Raw genomic sequence first — 17,755 nt, 5'->3', positions numbered from 1 at the left:
GCGTAAGTAGTTGTATCTTAAAGATGAGAAAAAACACAAGTTCTGCAGGCACCTACTGCTGTCTACTAAAAGCTACCGCTATTAGAACTAGCATTGAACACACAAAGCAATTGCAAGGAAAGGAAAAAGTTGCTTTGATATAATCAGAATAAATTTCTTTGTTAAGATTTGTTTTAAAGTTTTTTTTAAAAGGTATTTATTTAAATTCCATTTGAAATATAATTCAAGATGTTGACTATACTGATCAACTTTTATCCAAATCAGAAAAACTAGCTGTGCCGTTGCATATTACAGGATACAGTCAATGATATGTGGACATGCATCAAAGCTTCACTCTTGCTGGTGACATCATAGCCTTCCAATGACCATGACATCCACCACCTCCCCCTTGTGAAGCTCCACATACTGCTCTGTCTTTGGAGGTAGCATCAACAGTCCATTGGCACTGCGCATACTCATCAGACGACTGCTCATCTGATTCCCTGCAGGAGAGAGAGAAGTTGTTCAGCTAAGTTCTCAGTTAGTTTCAAAAGCTGCAACACACCACGTAGGAAACGAGAGCTGTTCTTACGAAGATGTTCACGTTGCTGACTTATTAAAAGAGCTGGGATGTTGCCATTGCAAGGTGGATGGAAACAGAGAACTCTGTAGAGAATCAGTCAGCCTCTCGTTGCTCCGGCTCGCAAAACTCTCATTTCCTTTGCCTATTGCGTTTCTATCCAGCCTTCCGCATTATCTGTACCTCTTATCTTGTCATAGTAAATTGCTTTTCTGTTTTCTGCCTTTACTTTCCAATTTGTGTATCTAATTCCAATTGTACAAAGACTAAAACCAGCAGAGTCTAGAATGCTTTTAAGGTACTGTTAAAGAATAAGTTTGATTAACTGTATTCTTCGCTCTGAATAGTCTTGTGTAACAGGAGTAGCTAAGCACTAGTAGTTAAAGTAGCTGAAGCCCTAGGCCGCAAGAACTGATGGAGAGTAACCTTTTTGATACTACTAATGCTGCTTACACAGAACTAGCCAAATCTGGCAGATGTGAGCAGAAATAAGAAGGTAAGTACCAACAAAACACTTTTAAGAGAATGAGGTAATTTCAGAAGAAGGCCAGCCCAGCAACAAAGAAAAACAATAAAAATCAAGAGATCATCAACCAGAATTAAGTGATTGAACCACACTACTGGGTGGTCTGGGTATAACTGGAGAGGGTGATCGGGGTTAGGGCTCCCTCTCCAGAGACACCCAGCTCGAGCTGTAACCTGAGAACGAAGGAAAGAGGAACTGGAAAGCTTCACTTGGACACCTTCACTCAGACGGGGGATCCTAGGGTCAGACCCCTCTATAGTTATATATGGTTATATATAACATGTATCACCTCAAAAGAATGGGTTTCTTTGGGACACTGAGCTTCACAACGTGTCGTGAAAATCAGAAGTATCATATTGATAGTACTGACAAAAAATGAAAATGCAATACAAAGTCAGGCTGTTTAGTTTCTTGGTTTTCAGACTTCCAGGTTGACAGAGAAATCATTCCAGACAGTCTGCTTGTGTAAGGAAAGAAGCAATGCACAACAAAACAGAGTTAAACCAAGTAGGGTGTTATAGATGTAGGTAATACCTTGACTTGTACCTGGAAATACGTCAGAGGCTGTGTGATCTTGGGAGTAAATGGCAAGAGCTTTCTCTGAATTAACAGTAAGATGCATTTGAGCTAATGTTTTCCCTGTGGCAACTCATAAATCGTGCTTTGTATTGAACGATTTGGATGGAGCAAAAAGACAATTAGTTGTTGAAGGACCTGAATCTCTTGAGGAACTGGCAGAGTCAGTCTTCCAGCAGTATACAGCTAAAAAATATTCAAATCTAGTATTTACCTCGACTGCATCTGAGGATCCAGAAGTATCCCTAGGTGGCAAACACGACTAATAAAGGTCTTAGTCTGCTTTAAGAGAACACATACAGCCTCTGCTATCTCTTCTACTTTTCCAGTTCTGCTAGAATCACATTTCTTTTATTTGTACTGCTCCTACCTAAGCCCCAACCTGTGTTTATTTAGTACATGCACAAGAGCAAAAGTAAGCAAATGTGACTGGGAGTGCAAGTAAGCACAAGTGGATGGTTATAAAAAGCAATGTGTGCACATATACAAACGCACAGGTGTATTTCTCTCTGTACGTGTACAGAGACAGGTGGTTCAGAAAAAGGAAGTTTTAATGGTTAAAATGGTAAGTCATATCATGACAGAATTTTATACCAACGTACATGTATGCATATGCACAAGTAAGTCAGCAAATCAGCCTGCATAAGGAAGGTTATATGAAAAAACATGTGCACACACTTGGTCCCTTTCAGACATAGATGTGGGAAGGCAAGGACTTGTGTGAGTGTGTCTGTCAGCCTGTGTGACTGGGCACTAACCTGTACTCTGTGCCCAAGGTAGTGGTTCTTGGTGATGCCAAGTCAGTATGCACCGATGATATTCTGGGCGGGGGTCCAATTTTACATCACATGATAACTGTAGAAGAAGCAGAGAAAGGATGAGAATGTCATGCATTCATATTGCACTGGCTAAGATATCGGAATCATCTGCTTAACTGTTTTTCCTCAAAAGCAGTCTTTTTAAAAACTTGCGTTTTGAAGTTTGATAGTGTCTAGTGCAAGACCAAAAGCTGTAGAAGGTAGAGACTGCAGTATTTAAGGGAAATACAACTGTGATATTATGGTATCAAAGTGTATGATGGAGTGTACGTGCATTAAGTTGAATATTCCAAAGCTGTTCCTTTACCTTAAAGACAGTATTTCTCTGGAAAAAAACCCCAAACTTTATTGTTTCTGCTCTCTGGATTACACTGCATAAAGATAAAAATTGTATTCACATTCAAAATCCTGCTAGCTCTGACAAAAGGGAAACGGCCAATCTTTGAAATGAAAAGACATACAGGAGATGGCTCACAATGGAATTTAGTGGAACACATTGGAAAATTCACACAAAAGTGAGGATCACTCCAAATTGCTCTCTGTTTTAAAATATTTTAGCTGTGAGATAAAGAAAAATCTGGATGCCTGAGGATAAGTGAGAGACAGAATAAGCAGTAAGAGAAAAGTGCATGGCCAAGAACACTAGGAAAACAATAGAAGGTAATGTGTTCCTTGGTACTTGATTTGAATCCAAAATAGAAGAATAATACATTGTAATGACATGACTTGAATTTATATTAAACAGAGTTACAATATCCATGATTTATTATAAGAGTGAAATGAAGAGTTTAAGGGATTTATATTGCTGAGGGTGGGGGTCATGTGGGTTACTTATATAAATAACTCAAGAACAGAAAGGCTTTAAGGTCTTTATTTTCTGTTGCTAATACAGAACTATCCAACTATTTAGGTAGTCCCACATTAGTCTGCTTTATTTACCACAGGTTAAACCTCTTTTTTCTTCAGACAGGAAAGCATCCTTCCTGCCTGATTGGCAAAGGGCTACCTCTGCATCTGTATATCTCGCTGCATTAGATGGCCATCTAACTCCTAGAAATTATGGGACTTAATATTACCATTAGCAGAGATCAAGAATGTACCCCTGCTTTGTGTAAACTTCCTTTGACTTGCCATAATTAGTCTAGGGCTCAGATTACCCACACAAGACAGCCTTTCAGAGCCCCAAGAGCTCTGAAAACTGTGCTTCAACATCCTGAGAGAATTTTCACATGAAGGACGACCTCCTTACCCTGGCTTTGATGATGGTGGGCCGAGGATCCAGGATACCCTGCATTTTCCTCAGTGCAGGAACAACAAAGAGATTGCAGGTGACGACGGCTGACACAGGGTTGCCTGTTGGACAAAGAACAGTTGGTGGTGAACTCCTCTTGATTTACTCTGTGAAATGCTGAAAGTGATCTCATGTTTTTATAGCAACTGGACCCTAAAGGACTCTAAAGAGCTTTTCATGTTACGTACAGGAAATGTTTAATTCAAGCCTGGAGTGGCACGTGGCGAGCGCAGCTGTTGAAAGCTGCACTGTCGGGCTGACGGTGTGCTGCCACCCTGCCCTGACCAAACTGCCCGCGTTCCTCAGGCCCCAATGTTTGCCTCTGTTCCGCCATCACCTTTTCTCTTATGTCTGGGGCTGGGGCAGGGTTTACTGTGCACAGGTATGGGTCCTAGCTGACAGGGCTCTTGATTAATGATTAAGGTTTCCTAGACCTACAGACAAATAACTTTCAATTCCCTCACAGAGTGTCAAAATTATTTACTAGTAATTCTGAGGAGAATTCTTCTGACTTACACATTTTCTGTTAACTGACAAGAGAGGTGTGTGACCAATGTCTGTTACACACCACTTGTCTTACACATCTGGACTTCCCTAGATGTCAGTTTTAAAGCAAATACTACAATCACACAGATGCTCCATTGATTCTTCCCCTGGAAGAAAAGGTACAACAGCAACTAAAACAAGAGAGACAAAAAGCACTAGAGGTACATCTGAAAACCACCAGCTTACCAAGAATAGGATTCCTTGTGTAGTCAGAAATCCATGCAAAGCCAGAGCAATAAGAATAAAATAAATTCCTCCTGATCTAGGAGGATAGAAATTTGTAGCCAGATCTCTAAGGAAATGTTTATTCTGAACGTGGTGATTTCCAGGGCAATGCTGCATGCAGGAAGTGAAGCGATGCTGCCCTCTTTTGATTCCACGGTACGATCATGATAAAAAAACCCCACAAGTCTGTGACATATTCCTTGGCACTCTGTCCTTTTTGCCTCCATTTCAGTACTTCAGAGTGGATGCACTGACTCACATGCACAGATATTTACTGTGAAGGTGGAGGGAGCTGTAGGAAAAAAACACCCCTGTATAGTACTGCTTATAAAACGCAAGGAAATTGTTGGATGGCAGAAATCATAAGGCCTGTACACTGGCAAATTCTGAGGACAGGAACAAGAAAGAGCTCCTTATTATATCCCTGTAAGTTCATCTCTTCTGGAAATTTCTGGGAAAACCTTGCAGGTACCTTCCTTAGAGATGCCAACACCAGACACAGGTGCTGTGAAATGTCATTATTCTGTTTCATATCTGTAACCTATGCACAGCAACAAAAGCAATCCACAAAACATCTTACCTGGGAGTGCAAAGATTATTTTTCTTACACCATCAATATCCAGAGTTGCAAAAGTTGTTGGCAGGCTATGGAAAAAGAAAGCTATTTAATATTTGCACTAGACTCTGACTGAACATTATTATGTTATTATTTAAAACATTTGGAAATGAAAACAAAATTGGATCTCTCTCTCTCTAGCAGCAGGTCATTAGCATCTGCTGCTTATTCCACACTGAGGGTACAATCCTCTCCTCCTGATAACAGAACAATTACTTTTTCTTGGTATTCAGCTATGAAGTTTTAAGTAGATGATTTTGCTTCTGGTGAGGATACTCATCCGTTTTAAAAAGTTTTCTATACACCTAGGTTAAGATCATTCGTTTACATATTAGAAATTATACTTTATAGGAACAACAATTAGGCTGCGTTCCTTGGCTTCATCTTGAGCTAACAATGATCACTTGCTCAGCAGATGATAGTTGCTGACCATCAGCAGCTTTAGAGATTTGCCACGCTTTGATCATTACTACCTAGCTTTGTATCTGCTAGAACTAATCGATATCCTGTTTTACCAGGGGAAACTGGTGTTTGAAGTTTCTCTTTTGAAATGTCTCTAACATAATGGGAACTATGTGCCAGACCTCCAAATCTTATAACCAGCGCACAGCCTGAGGTACATAAAATCTAATTGCTAATTCATGTTTACTGGAAACTCTGAATTTTCATATGAGATTTCAACACCATCATTGGTAAAGTCTGCTAGACAAGATGCAGCCTAACATTAGCTCGGCAACTTTCAGATCAAGCAGAGGAATGGTAAATCCCAGGCATCACTCTGCGGTCATGTAGCACGTCAAAATACAGGAATATAAAGCAAATTCTGGCTTCACTCTTGGAACTTACTCAAGGGAATTTTTCCCAATATAGTAATCACAATTCATATCTAATGCCTTTTAAGACAAGTAATAAAAACTAAGACACATATTTGCTATTGCACTACAGCCAATGCAAATGAGAGTGTTTACAGATTAGCTGACCAATGTTTTGGTAGCAGTAAGAAATATGGCATAAAATGAAAATGGATGCTTGGGTAAAACACGATTTCTCAAAACTTTTCTGGCTAGTTATTAAAAGTTTATTGCTGTAAGTCTACAGAGGGTTCACCAGAAGAAAGAATTACATTTGCTTTCAGATAAGCCAGAACTAGAATTTAATACTCTGAATTCTCTACATCAGGTTATCCATTCTTGTCAGCAGCAGAGGCTGGAGTGCAGATCCCACATTCGGGACTTCCCCGCGTTGGTTGTAGCAGCATGACCAAAGCAGTGAGCAATTTCCAAGCCTGGGCTACACCCAGCACAGGAAAAAACCGTACTTTTAGCTCACTTGTTCCTTTTATAGAAGCAAGGTGGTGGCAGTAGCAGCACCAGCACCAAACCCACATGCAGTTCTTCTGGATGGTATGCAGAGACAGTAAAAGTATTTGTCTATTTTCACAGCAAACAGCTGCTTTCTGTTCGGATCCCTGGCAACAAGCTATGGGCTAGAGGGAACCATTCCTCAAAGCTGCTCTTGGCCTTGTGTTACTGGGCTGTGCCAAACCAGCCTGCGAACAAACTGCCCTCCGTGGTTACTGAGGCAGAGCTGCAAACATCTTCCCGCTACTGTATTGTGAAAGGGAACTCTCTATTTTCAATACATCTAGTTTTCATTTTCCCTACAAAGCACAATTCTAGACTCATTAATTATAATAGCAGTGCTACAGCAAATGAAAGCAACGCTGAAACAGTTTTCTGAGGCAAACTAAACACATAAAGGATTGTGTTTACTTTAAAATTACTATGCTCAATATGCCAATTAGAAAAAAATTCATAAATTGGCTGTCATTCCACCTCCCTCAAGAAATTGCTTGTTTGCAGGAATATGGCTTACACAAATTTTTAAGTGAAATGAGATGCTCATTAAGCAAACCAGCAGTTAAATGTCCTTATATTTACCGGTTATTTCATAACAATGCCAATATCTGAGCTCTGTGACCACAGGGAAGACTGTGGCCATGGTTGTACCATGCTGGTTTCCCCCCAGTCCTCAAAGCTGATTTGCAGCAGTTATCAGAGAAATCTCTCCTATTGATCCAGAGCAATCTCTCTGTTCCAGTTAATTTCACCCGTAAATTTGATGACTAATCTGAATAGGACTGATTTTGATTCTTTTCCCGTATATATCTGCCATGTGGTTTATCATATATTTGGAAAACTGAAATGTACTGGAGCACTCATACGGGGCATTTGGCCCAATACAGCCTCCATCTCTGCTGCCCAAATAGAAAGATTTCTTACCCTGGTTTCATAAAAACTCTGCCAAAGTGAATCTGTGCATGAAGATCAATATCCAGCACCTGCTTAAGATAGTCCTGTTTAAATTAAAGAAAGAAAATCAATTAAGTAACATCAAAGTGGCTTACATCATTTAAGCATTCAAAGCACTTAATTAACATCAAGCGAAGATGAAAGACTTTTCATATCCTTAAAGTGCTACAGTCCAGTGGGGAATTGCCAGTATTTGAACGAATGTATTTTCAAAAAGAAGAGGTGAAGAACAGACTCATTTTAGGTGCCAAACCTGACTCCAGAAGGTCATTGTAATATATTTACTTAAAAGTCAGCTGCAGCATCAGAATCTTAGAGGACCCCACAAATATCTACTACTAAAACATTTTCTATGTCAAAGATGGAAAAAAAGCCTTTATGGTTCAAAGTTAAGACTTATAATCATCCAGTTATTTAACTTTTGCCATGGAAGCTTTCTAGCAGTAGAGTCAGAGATCTCCTAGTACTTTTGAAATCAATACTGTACTGTAGAAATCATAGTTTTCCAGGATACTGTAATTATTGTAATTTCTTGGGGACATGGTCTAATTCACAGTGGCTGGGTTTAACAGTCCTTAGAAAGGAAAAACTGCTTGTGGCTTGTGTGTTCAAGTTAAATGATTTTGCATTAACACAATCGATCCAGTTATTAAAACAAATTGAATTACTTGTTTAGTCTTTATTGCTATCCTCAGAAATGTGGTATCCTGTCTGTTGTGTTTAGTGATATTAAAGACACAGGACATAGCAGTCAGCTGTGAGGAAAGACTTTGGAAGCAGTAAATCTGAAGCTCCCTTGCAGTTTTCCCATCTTGTGTGTGTGTGTGTTTGTTCAAATACTTGGAAAGCAGCAACTTTTCTCAGCCAGGCATGAATTCTCTATTACTGATTGCATTAACCCCGTTTTTACCTTATATTTACTTTTTGGATGTTCACAGTTATTTCATTAAAACTGTTGAAAGCTCAGTATCAGAGGAGTAACCATCAGTGGAATATAGAGCTTTCTGACTTTATGCTGTTGCCTCAAATTCAGACTGGGGATAAATTAGCCAGAAATGCCTGTCAGACCATTCAGCAGTCCAGTCACTTCCCCGTGCTCCTGTGTCACCACATTCCCAATTTAAAGACCAGCACTTGTCCTTGATTTTTTTTTCTAGGAATACTGAGGACAGTAACGGGATTGAAAGTAATTTGCACTGGTTTAACTGGTTATCCATTTTCACGATGTATCCAACAATATGATTTCTACTCAGAAAAGTGACAAAAACAGCACTCATGTTTGCCATCTCCTAATGACTGTTTTTAGTATCTGTTAATTATAAAAGGAGAGATGTTTCTTTTACCTGCCAAACTCACAGATTCAGCCTGGGATCAAAAAGTAATCTGAGTTTTCCTTCGCATAAGTCATGATTAATAAATGTCCTGCAGGTTCATCTACGCCCCACCAGCATCTGTGTATCCCTATTTTCTTTGATGGTTTTGGCACAGGGGTTACCAACAGGAACTCAATCAACAATTCTGTTAATGATTCAAAAGGCAAATATATCAGCTCACTGTGTCTCGTATGTATTGCCTCTGTAGGACTATCAGGCGCAAAATGTGATAAAACTATTTTTGTAACAGATAAAGCTTTGGCGTATTCAGGAAACAGATCTGCTGAGTAAGAAAGAGCTATTTATATACTCAGGTTGCTTTTCGAAGTACATTCAAAGTAGGTTTATTCTATCTACATTTTACCTGCTCTATGAACAAAAAGAAGTCTGTTGCCTTCATGTGCTGTTAACCAAGCACCTTCCTCATCATAACTACCTAAATCATTCCTTAAATAAAAACATATCTGCAAATCACTCACATCACAAAATCTTCCCTGTTGTACCATGTCTACTTTAGTACAGTAATAAGAACAAAAGGATTGAGGATAGCACAGAAGACTATTTTCTCAATTAATTCACATTTAAGTGTTCTAAAAAAAGTAAGATCCCTTTTTAATAAACATTAATACAAAAGTAGAAGCTCTGATGACAGACTCTGGCTTGAAGTTCTTACATATATCGTAGCAAGTCATACTTAAATTTAGCATACCTTTTCCCCCATAGATACACCTCCTGATGTAATGATCACATCAGCACGGCTGATACCCTCATTCAGTGCATTCAGTAAATCATCTGGGCTACAGAAAAGAACAGGCAAGCAGATTAGCGGCACGGAACTATTACCAGTTGAGTGTGTCTGTGTGCACACATACAGATGTACACACACACACGTATTTTAAGAAAGACACAGCGCCAGGATAATATCTTTTCCTTCTTCAGCCTCCACACTGCTCTATTCAAGTCAAGAAATGCAGCCTCATTAAGTGAACACACTGTTTGGCACCTTTCTCTCTGAAAGCTTTGCAACAGGAACAGTGGGATACTTTAGGCTGGGACTGAAGACCACTAATACAAGTGTCAAAAAGTATGTAATTTGCACAATCGGTAGCAATACAAATGATGATTTAGATGAGCTGACAGGGACATGATACATGAAAATTACTGGCCACCAAGCAGGCTGCAGTGCTACCGGTCTAGCTTATTTGGTGTGTGCAGAAATGGGGGTAAGGCTCATGCCAAACTTCCATCAGTGAAAAGTGTAAATCCTTTGTTTACATTGCCCATTAGAGGGCTCTGCAGCAAAGCCAGCTGTACATCTGCTTCATCTTGAAAAAACACTATCCATCCTGTTCAAGGGTTTATTCACCTTCACAAGAAACAGTCTAAGGGGAGCTGCGATGTTCCTCCATACAAAGAGCATAACTGTGAAGGCAAAGGATAGAAGCTGAGTGTATTTCAGTTTTGGTGTCTCTGAAGTGAGCATTAGCCACCTAACAGCAGTGCTGATGCTAACAGAGTCTCAAGGCATGCCACGGAGAAACTCAGTTATACAACTTCTACAACACCATAGGAATCGGAAAGAATCTCCAATATATTAAACACATACATTGCATTTAACATTTGTGAACTGACCAGAAGCTGACCAAATGCTACGACTGTATGTAAGGCTCCTTCAACAGTATGTTTTTACTTTAATGACCCTGAAAGTTTTCACACAAGGCTGTTCCTTCTTAGAATGCAATTGAATGAATGGGCAATAATGCCAGTGATTGTATAAAGGACTTCATTTGGAATACAGCACCTCAGTTAAATGCCACAATACAATTACAAAATTACATTATGGGTTATCAAGGCTTTGCAGGCTGCAAATGGCATGCGGGTTATCCTTTGGGAACTTTGTCTATATTTCACTAAAAACCAGAATCACTGTGGTTATTTCGGGGTTTGAACTGAAAATGGGAAAATTAGAAATACTATGCAAGTCCTGGCTGACCTTTCAGAGACCAACAGAAACTGTGTGTTTCAAAAGGTCTCAGAAAGAAAAATCCTTTCCTCTGAGCATCCTGTCTTTGCCCATGGTTTAGTGAAACAGAAGCAGCAGTTCGCATTACCTGGTGCTGTGTGCACTGCAGTCTACGTGACACAAGAAACACTGCACCGCTTCACTGAGTAGATATCTCAAGTGCATGCAAACCCTTCACATTCCTCATCTCCTCACCCAAGAGTCCTTAAGTGTCCTCTACCCTGGTTAGGTCTTACAGGCAGAAATACTCGAGACCCTTTCTCCACCATGGCCAGTGACTGATGTAGCATCTTCTTTGGCATCCCAGTGTGGTTATCTTGCAAAACTTTTCTACTTGTGTTGGGTTATATCCACTGTTCAAAGTCATACTGCTTTGTAAGAGTTAGGTAACAATCTACAGCAGACAGAAAGGCAGATCGCTGGTGCCATAGTGTGGGCTGTAGTCAATCAGACAGAATTATATACTGCTGTTTTTTAAAGGGAAGCAGGGCCTGCAGATATGGGCAGGCATGCCCATGGGAGGGCATGCCTCCATGACTTTTGTTTAAGGTACTGGGTATCCTGGATACCCTAAATGGCCTATAAAGAATGGCTGAACTCTGTTTTATTTGGAAGAAAATATAAAACATACGGACTGAAGAAAAACCACTCCTCTTTTGCTCTTTAGGAAACAGAGACATTTTCTCAGCTGCCCCTTCTGAAATCTCAGGATAATTTTATCCAAAAACCAGCATAAGTCTTTCCTAGTTGAAGGAAAGAGGAAAGAAGCAAGTCTGTTGTTGGCTACCGTCGGTGTCTTCTTCAGAACCAATTGTTCCACGTCTAAGTAGTAATCTGTGTGCAATATGATATTGCTTAAGATTATTATACAGTTTGCAATAGGAAAAGTTTCTCAAGATCTAAGTATTCCTTAATCTTTGCCAATAAGGGTACAGATTGAAATGCAGCAAGGAAAACTCACTCATTACACAGGTCAATGTAGATCATTCTTGAAGCCCGATGACACTTGCACACTCCCTGCACTATCACTAGGCTGAAGCTGCTTTCAGGATATTTTTCTCATTAGGTTGTGATGCAGCTGAAGACCTTATCTGGAGCTTGCTCAAGGCTGTTTCATTTTATCTTGCTTAATTATTTAGAAGTTATTAATAGGAGGAAGACCACCTGTCTGGAGACATCCTAATTCTGGATTTCGAAGTGTGCTTGCTTTTGGTTGTGGTTTGAGAGTAACAGAAGGGACGGTAAAAAGCAAACGAGTCTATATCTAACTGTTGTTGAAGTTTAATAAAATGGAACTGTTCCTACTTCTGTACCCAATATATATACATGATGTGTGTGTATATATATATATATGTAAAAAAAAAAAATTTTTTTAATATATATATATATATATATATAATTAATTTAGAAAGGAATAAAACCCAACCAAACAACCCCAAAATATGTCCAAACTCACAGCAGGTGAGGGCTCAGTTCACACCTGTGTTTTTATGAGGGTACCATACCACTGGAATAGTTCACCATAGGGTTTTTTCTTTACATGTCATGTAAAAAGTTGAAGATTACTGGATGTGCTGCACTTTTTTTAGCATTTCCAGTAGAACAACTTGTATAATAGATCCCTTTCTTTACCATCTCTATAATGCAAGACATTAAAAATTCTATCTCTGTAACTCTATCCAACCAATAGCACTCTATATCCTCTTTAGGTAGTTGCAAAATGCACTGAATTCTTCCAAAATGAAAGATGTGATAGAAATTCTATTGTAATAAACTGAATGGTTACATTAGTTTGCTTTTCTTTTCTGAAGAAAGGAGACATTTACAGAATTCCCTCTGTTGCCTTTGCAGAAGGCTTCTCTCTTTTTGCCATAATTGGCACATTTCCTTTTGTCACTCACGTCTGTCAAACTTTCTATTCTACTTCAGGCTGGTAGTTCCAAGACTCTGCAATTAACACAAAATGCTCCTTACAAGAGTTATCTACTGAATCTTCAATCAACATCGTAGCAAACATTCTCCTTGCCTTTAGTGGATTTAAAGCAGAGTTATCATTCAAATTGCATATTAACACATATTTGGTATAATCAGATAACAAGATACTACTACTAGTTTCATTTGTTGTATAACAACGAGCATCTTCTCCTTTGGACGGACAATGCAAAGGGAATAAATAATTGAAGACTATTAACTTCTGAAAGAATAGACAAAATAACTTTGGCATTTGAGCATAACAGGACAAGATTGTTTTAAAAGGCCTGAGACAAATCACCATGAAGCCGAGAAATGACACTCACTGTCTGAGCAGGTACAAATCAGAAGCTATATTCTGAAGCCCTGGGCATTGCTATGGGCGGGATACTGGATTAACTAGATTAATCATTTAATTCACTATGATAAATCCTTTGAAATGTCTTGTGAAAGTACCATTCTTGGATATTTTTCCTTCAAGGACAGAACTGTAACAGGTGCTCAAATATAATGGTGAATACCTTAATCAATGTAAGTAGATTTTGATGGGAAGTCTCATTTCCAGATAGCAAAACTGTTTCATTTGGTGATTTTCAAAGTCAGAGTGACATTGTGCACAAGAAGAGAGTGTGCTGTTCTAACATGCTGCTATTGACTGAAAAAAATATTCTCTCTATGTGTTTCAGATCACATCACAGCATCTTCTGTAAACACAACCAAGAAAATTTGTTTTATAAGGATTACATGCAGCTTATATAAACTTTTCATATAGGTAAGTAAGCACAAATCCAAACTTTCTCTCAACAGTAGAAACCTCCATCTGCAGCAGGTTGTGTCTGCACAAATATTATGTGTATTGCACATACATTTTTGAAGCTGCAGACATAATGCTTTGCATAAAGAGTCCATGTAATTTTAAATATATCTTAACTTTCCCTGCTACTTTTGCCAGTCTGATAAACAGTATCTACATTACTACCTGAATTTGCTGACCCCCTTTATTTAGTTTTATGGAACAGAATGAACAGTACAATCTAGAAATGAGTGGGAGGGTATCTGTTGTGCATAGAATCCACGAAGCAGATGCATGACATTACTGTTGAGACACCACTTGAGTTCATTAATTTGAAGAGAGGGCTTGCAGGATGACAGTACACCAGAGCAGGAACACCTCCTGGATTCATGAAAAATTCTGATTATCAAAGCTAGTTTGTGGAGAACAGTTATGCAGTGCTTGATTACTGAGCTGTAAGCCTCATTAACATAGACATCAGCCACGCAGAAGATTTTTTCCCTTTATCTCTCTCAAAAGAAATAGCTACAGTACAGTCAAGACCAAAGAATTCTCTATATTTGAAGTGCTGTTTGGAAGTACCCTAAATTACAGTGTAATTTTTTCTTTCAAACAGAAATCAATGTCTGTTAATTCACTTCTGTTGATCCTATTGTTGTGCTTCACCGTCATTACTTATAAATCTGTTAGCCCTTTCTGTGATACAACCCCTAACACCAGCAGTTTGATACATGCAATTAAACCGCTCAGTTTAATAATTTACTTTAGGAAACAAGTAACAAAAAATGGTGATCTGCATCACCTACCACTCTGCAGTAAAATGAGTGATCCCTGTAAAATCGAAGTGGAACATTTAGTTAGGACAGACTTATCAAGCCATTGTCGCAGTACAAAACCCATTGTTCATTAGTAATTTCCAGGACCATTTCCACCAAGTTCTTTGCCACAGTAGCCTCATTCATTCAAATTAACCACATTACCTGACAGTCATTTCCAGTCCTGTTGTTCACTGCTATATACAGCTATTACTGTTGGGTGACTAATAGAAACACTTGTGATTGCTGTACTTTTCTACGTATCAGTTCAGGCTTTTATAAACCCAGGTCTTCTGGAAACCTGTACTTGCAAAATTTGTGCATGCAAACCACCACAGTCAGCACCTGAAACCTGAGTGCTTTACAGATAACTTGGACACAGATACAGAAAGATATGCATGCAGCATAATGCACCAGATGCATGCAGAAGTGTCTATTGTGAGTACAAAAGCAGCGCTGGGTAACCTTTCTTGCCTACTGTTTTAATTTATTTGAAAGCATCTCAAGTATTTCAGTTATATGCTGAAATAACCACTCCATCAGATGTGATTTCTCACAGATTCAGAGGAGCTACAGATTTCCAGACACATAATGAAAACTCAAGTGCTGGGAGTGACCCTACACTAATCACACTAAAGACCAAAGCAGACCGGCTGCTCCTCTAAACCACAGCCAGTTACTGTGACTTCAAAAGGCTACGTGCTGTCTGTATGTACCCCGAGTCTAGCACATGTTGGCCACGCCTACACAAACTGGGAACAGTGGTTTGTGCTAGTTTTGCATCTTATGAGGTCTCTTTTCTGCTAAACAGATCTCCCAGAAGAAGAAAAGAACTGAGGTACAAGGACCTGCTAGAAATTCCCCTTGTATGCAAATATTCCAGTCAAGCCTCTAGTTCTATATCAGGAAAAAAAACCACAACCACCTCCAAACCAAGAATTTACCGAAGTAAAACTTTCATCAATACCATAAAAGACTGTACTTATTGTATTCAGGCAGAGATCTCATCAAGCTCAATGACATTTCTGTTTGAGGAAAGATAGGACATGGATTTGATCCTTTATGATTAACTCTCATTTTTCTTCTTGTGCTCTTTCAGTTGAGGTGACAGATTTCAAAACGAGTAGATAAATGCATCTAGGCATAAAAGACAAAGTCTGTCACCTACTTTTCACCTCATGGCCAAGAGGAATATTTTGCATATCAGTAACTAGCAGGGATGCAGAATAGTGAACAGATGCCATATTTGGTTTAGCCAACTAAAACCAAGCTTCTGTAGAATGTAATATTGAATGTATTTCAATGAATGTAATTCAATAAATGAATATTTGAATGCCTTAGGAATCCTGTGTTTTGACTAGGATGGTTTTCTAAAGCAGAAGATCTGATTTTGATGATGTCTGTAGGAACATATGGGCACTCTTCTGAAACTGTATTTGTTTCAAAATTCTCCAGTGTATTTCATCATGTTCTCATAATGTTTCTTCTACCTTCTGTGGTATTTCCCTGGATCACTTTGAACAGATGCGATATGTTTTCCCTAAGAATACAGGCCAGCTTGTGAGGAAAGCTGGAATAATTACCGTAGCTTTTGGCTTGTTCAACACGACTATGTAAGCTTTGTCTATCTGATAGCAACATAAAAGAATTTGTCTTTGTTACTTTTTGCTGCTCCTTTCATTGATGCTGCTGCAAATAAGAATCCTGTTTTGCAGAGTATTTTTTCATGTTATATTTATGAACTCAAAGAGACTTTGATTAGAGGTCTTCCACTCTCTTGCTGAAGTTAGCATGAGATCTGCCTAATGCCTTCAACTTTTTCTCTGTATTTGGATGATAACATATTTTACTCCGTTGTTCTCATGAAGTGTTTCAGAAGACTCCCACCCATACATATGCCAGAATTACAAAAGACCAGAGAGGTCAGAAAAACAGATACCTATGGGAGTGCAAGAGGAAAAGGTCCCATGTTGTAGAAGCCAGGTGCTTATGCACGACGGAGCACATTCCTACATGAAAGTATTACATTCTTGATGGTTGGGTCCTGTATTGCATGCTCCTCTGCTGCTTGTGTATGTTCATCTGCAAGCATTTGTTTGTGAATTGTAGTGATTTTCTTTCAGCAACGCTGAAAGAATAGGACCAAAGCTTTGATAACAGTTGTCTTAGGTGCTGTGCCATTGTACTAACCTGTGGGTACTATAACCACTCTAAATCCAGGCTAGTGTGCAACCACTGAATGTAAGAAGAAGTCTGAGAACAGCTTGTTTCCATTAATTAATAAGTTATTCCCAGCTATTTTACTAGCTGAGGACAATGAATTTTATCCCAATACTTACCAAAAATCCATTAGTTTTCCCAAAGAAGTTGAATGGGATTTCACTGGTAAAGCTAATGGCTTCTATTTCGTCTTCCTTGTTATGAAGGAAGCGAAGCTATATGGATTCACTGAAAAGTTTTCACTTTGGAGTGGAAAATATTCAACAGTTGTAGCTGTGTTGAAATAATATGACTAAAGACTACACTGCACAAGACAATAATCAATGGCAAAGACACTGTTGATCAGTAAAGATGACGGTGAGTCTGAAGAGTAATTAGTGCCAGTTGCTTATAGAAAACAAATAGTATTACAAAATCTGACACATGGTGACATGGTATCGTTATCACAGAATTTCTTACCTTTTGATTTTGCTTTAGCTTCAATTTGAAGTAAATTTAAACAAATTTTAAGTGAGTTTTAAGTCAATTAATCCCCCTGTAAACTGGTGTAATTGCTATTGAACTATAGTATGGATATCTCCAGGACAGGCCGAAACGCAGTCCCTAAAGGCAATGCTTCAAAATTAAGGTTTTATCTGTAAAGCTCCACCTTTTACAGAACCATCACTTCATCACTTCGAATAACCCCTGTCTCCAGAAGAAAAATGACTTGGAAGCCACAGGTCAGAAACAATACAAAAGGGCCTTTTAAAGTCCCCTGTTGTCACTCATGTCTGAAAACTAATAGTTATTTTTTTAGAAAATGTCAAATAAAATATGACATTGATTTTTGTTTACTAAAACACAATACTAAAACACTCCAAGAAGAGTAAACTACTGTTTATTAGAAACAGGTGAAGGAACAGAAAGAGAAACTTATCCTGTTTACCAGCAAGTCAATTTTTTGACAGGTCTCAGTCAATGGAAGGAACTAGAACCTCATTTGTCTCTACAATGTTGGACTATATTCCTTCAAGCACAAAGATGCTTTTAGTGTGAGAAAATGCCCATTGCATTTTCTCCTGCTCTGGAAGCAGAAGCATTTTCTCACT

The 17,755-nt window shown here is 38.8% G+C and overlaps 1 protein-coding gene across 6 annotated transcripts in view; it reads right to left on the bottom strand.

The window, feature by feature from the left end:
- Positions 1-348: 348 nt before the first annotated feature.
- The window catches only part of GPHN (gephyrin), a gene marked incomplete at both ends in the record, with an annotated part of 292,255 nt that continues 274,848 nt past the window's right edge, over positions 349-17,755 (bottom strand). For all 6 annotated transcript variants that reach the window (XM_080346039.1, XM_080346043.1, XM_080346040.1 and 3 more), the window contains 6 exons: positions 349-482; positions 2,420-2,516; positions 3,729-3,832; positions 5,122-5,186; positions 7,440-7,513; positions 9,552-9,639. In XM_080346039.1, the coding sequence (XP_080202165.1) occupies positions 349-482; positions 2,420-2,516; positions 3,729-3,832; positions 5,122-5,186; positions 7,440-7,513; positions 9,552-9,639 (562 nt within the window). The remainder of the gene's footprint in view (positions 483-2,419; positions 2,517-3,728; positions 3,833-5,121; positions 5,187-7,439; positions 7,514-9,551; positions 9,640-17,755) is intronic.

The sequence above is a fragment of the Nesoenas mayeri genome, assembly GCF_963082525.1.
Source record: "Nesoenas mayeri genome assembly, chromosome: 5".
NCBI classification, from domain to species: Eukaryota; Metazoa; Chordata; class Aves; order Columbiformes; family Columbidae; genus Nesoenas; species Nesoenas mayeri.
Note: the sequence above shows the minus strand (reverse complement) of the source record. Positions and strands in the feature narration are given on the sequence as shown.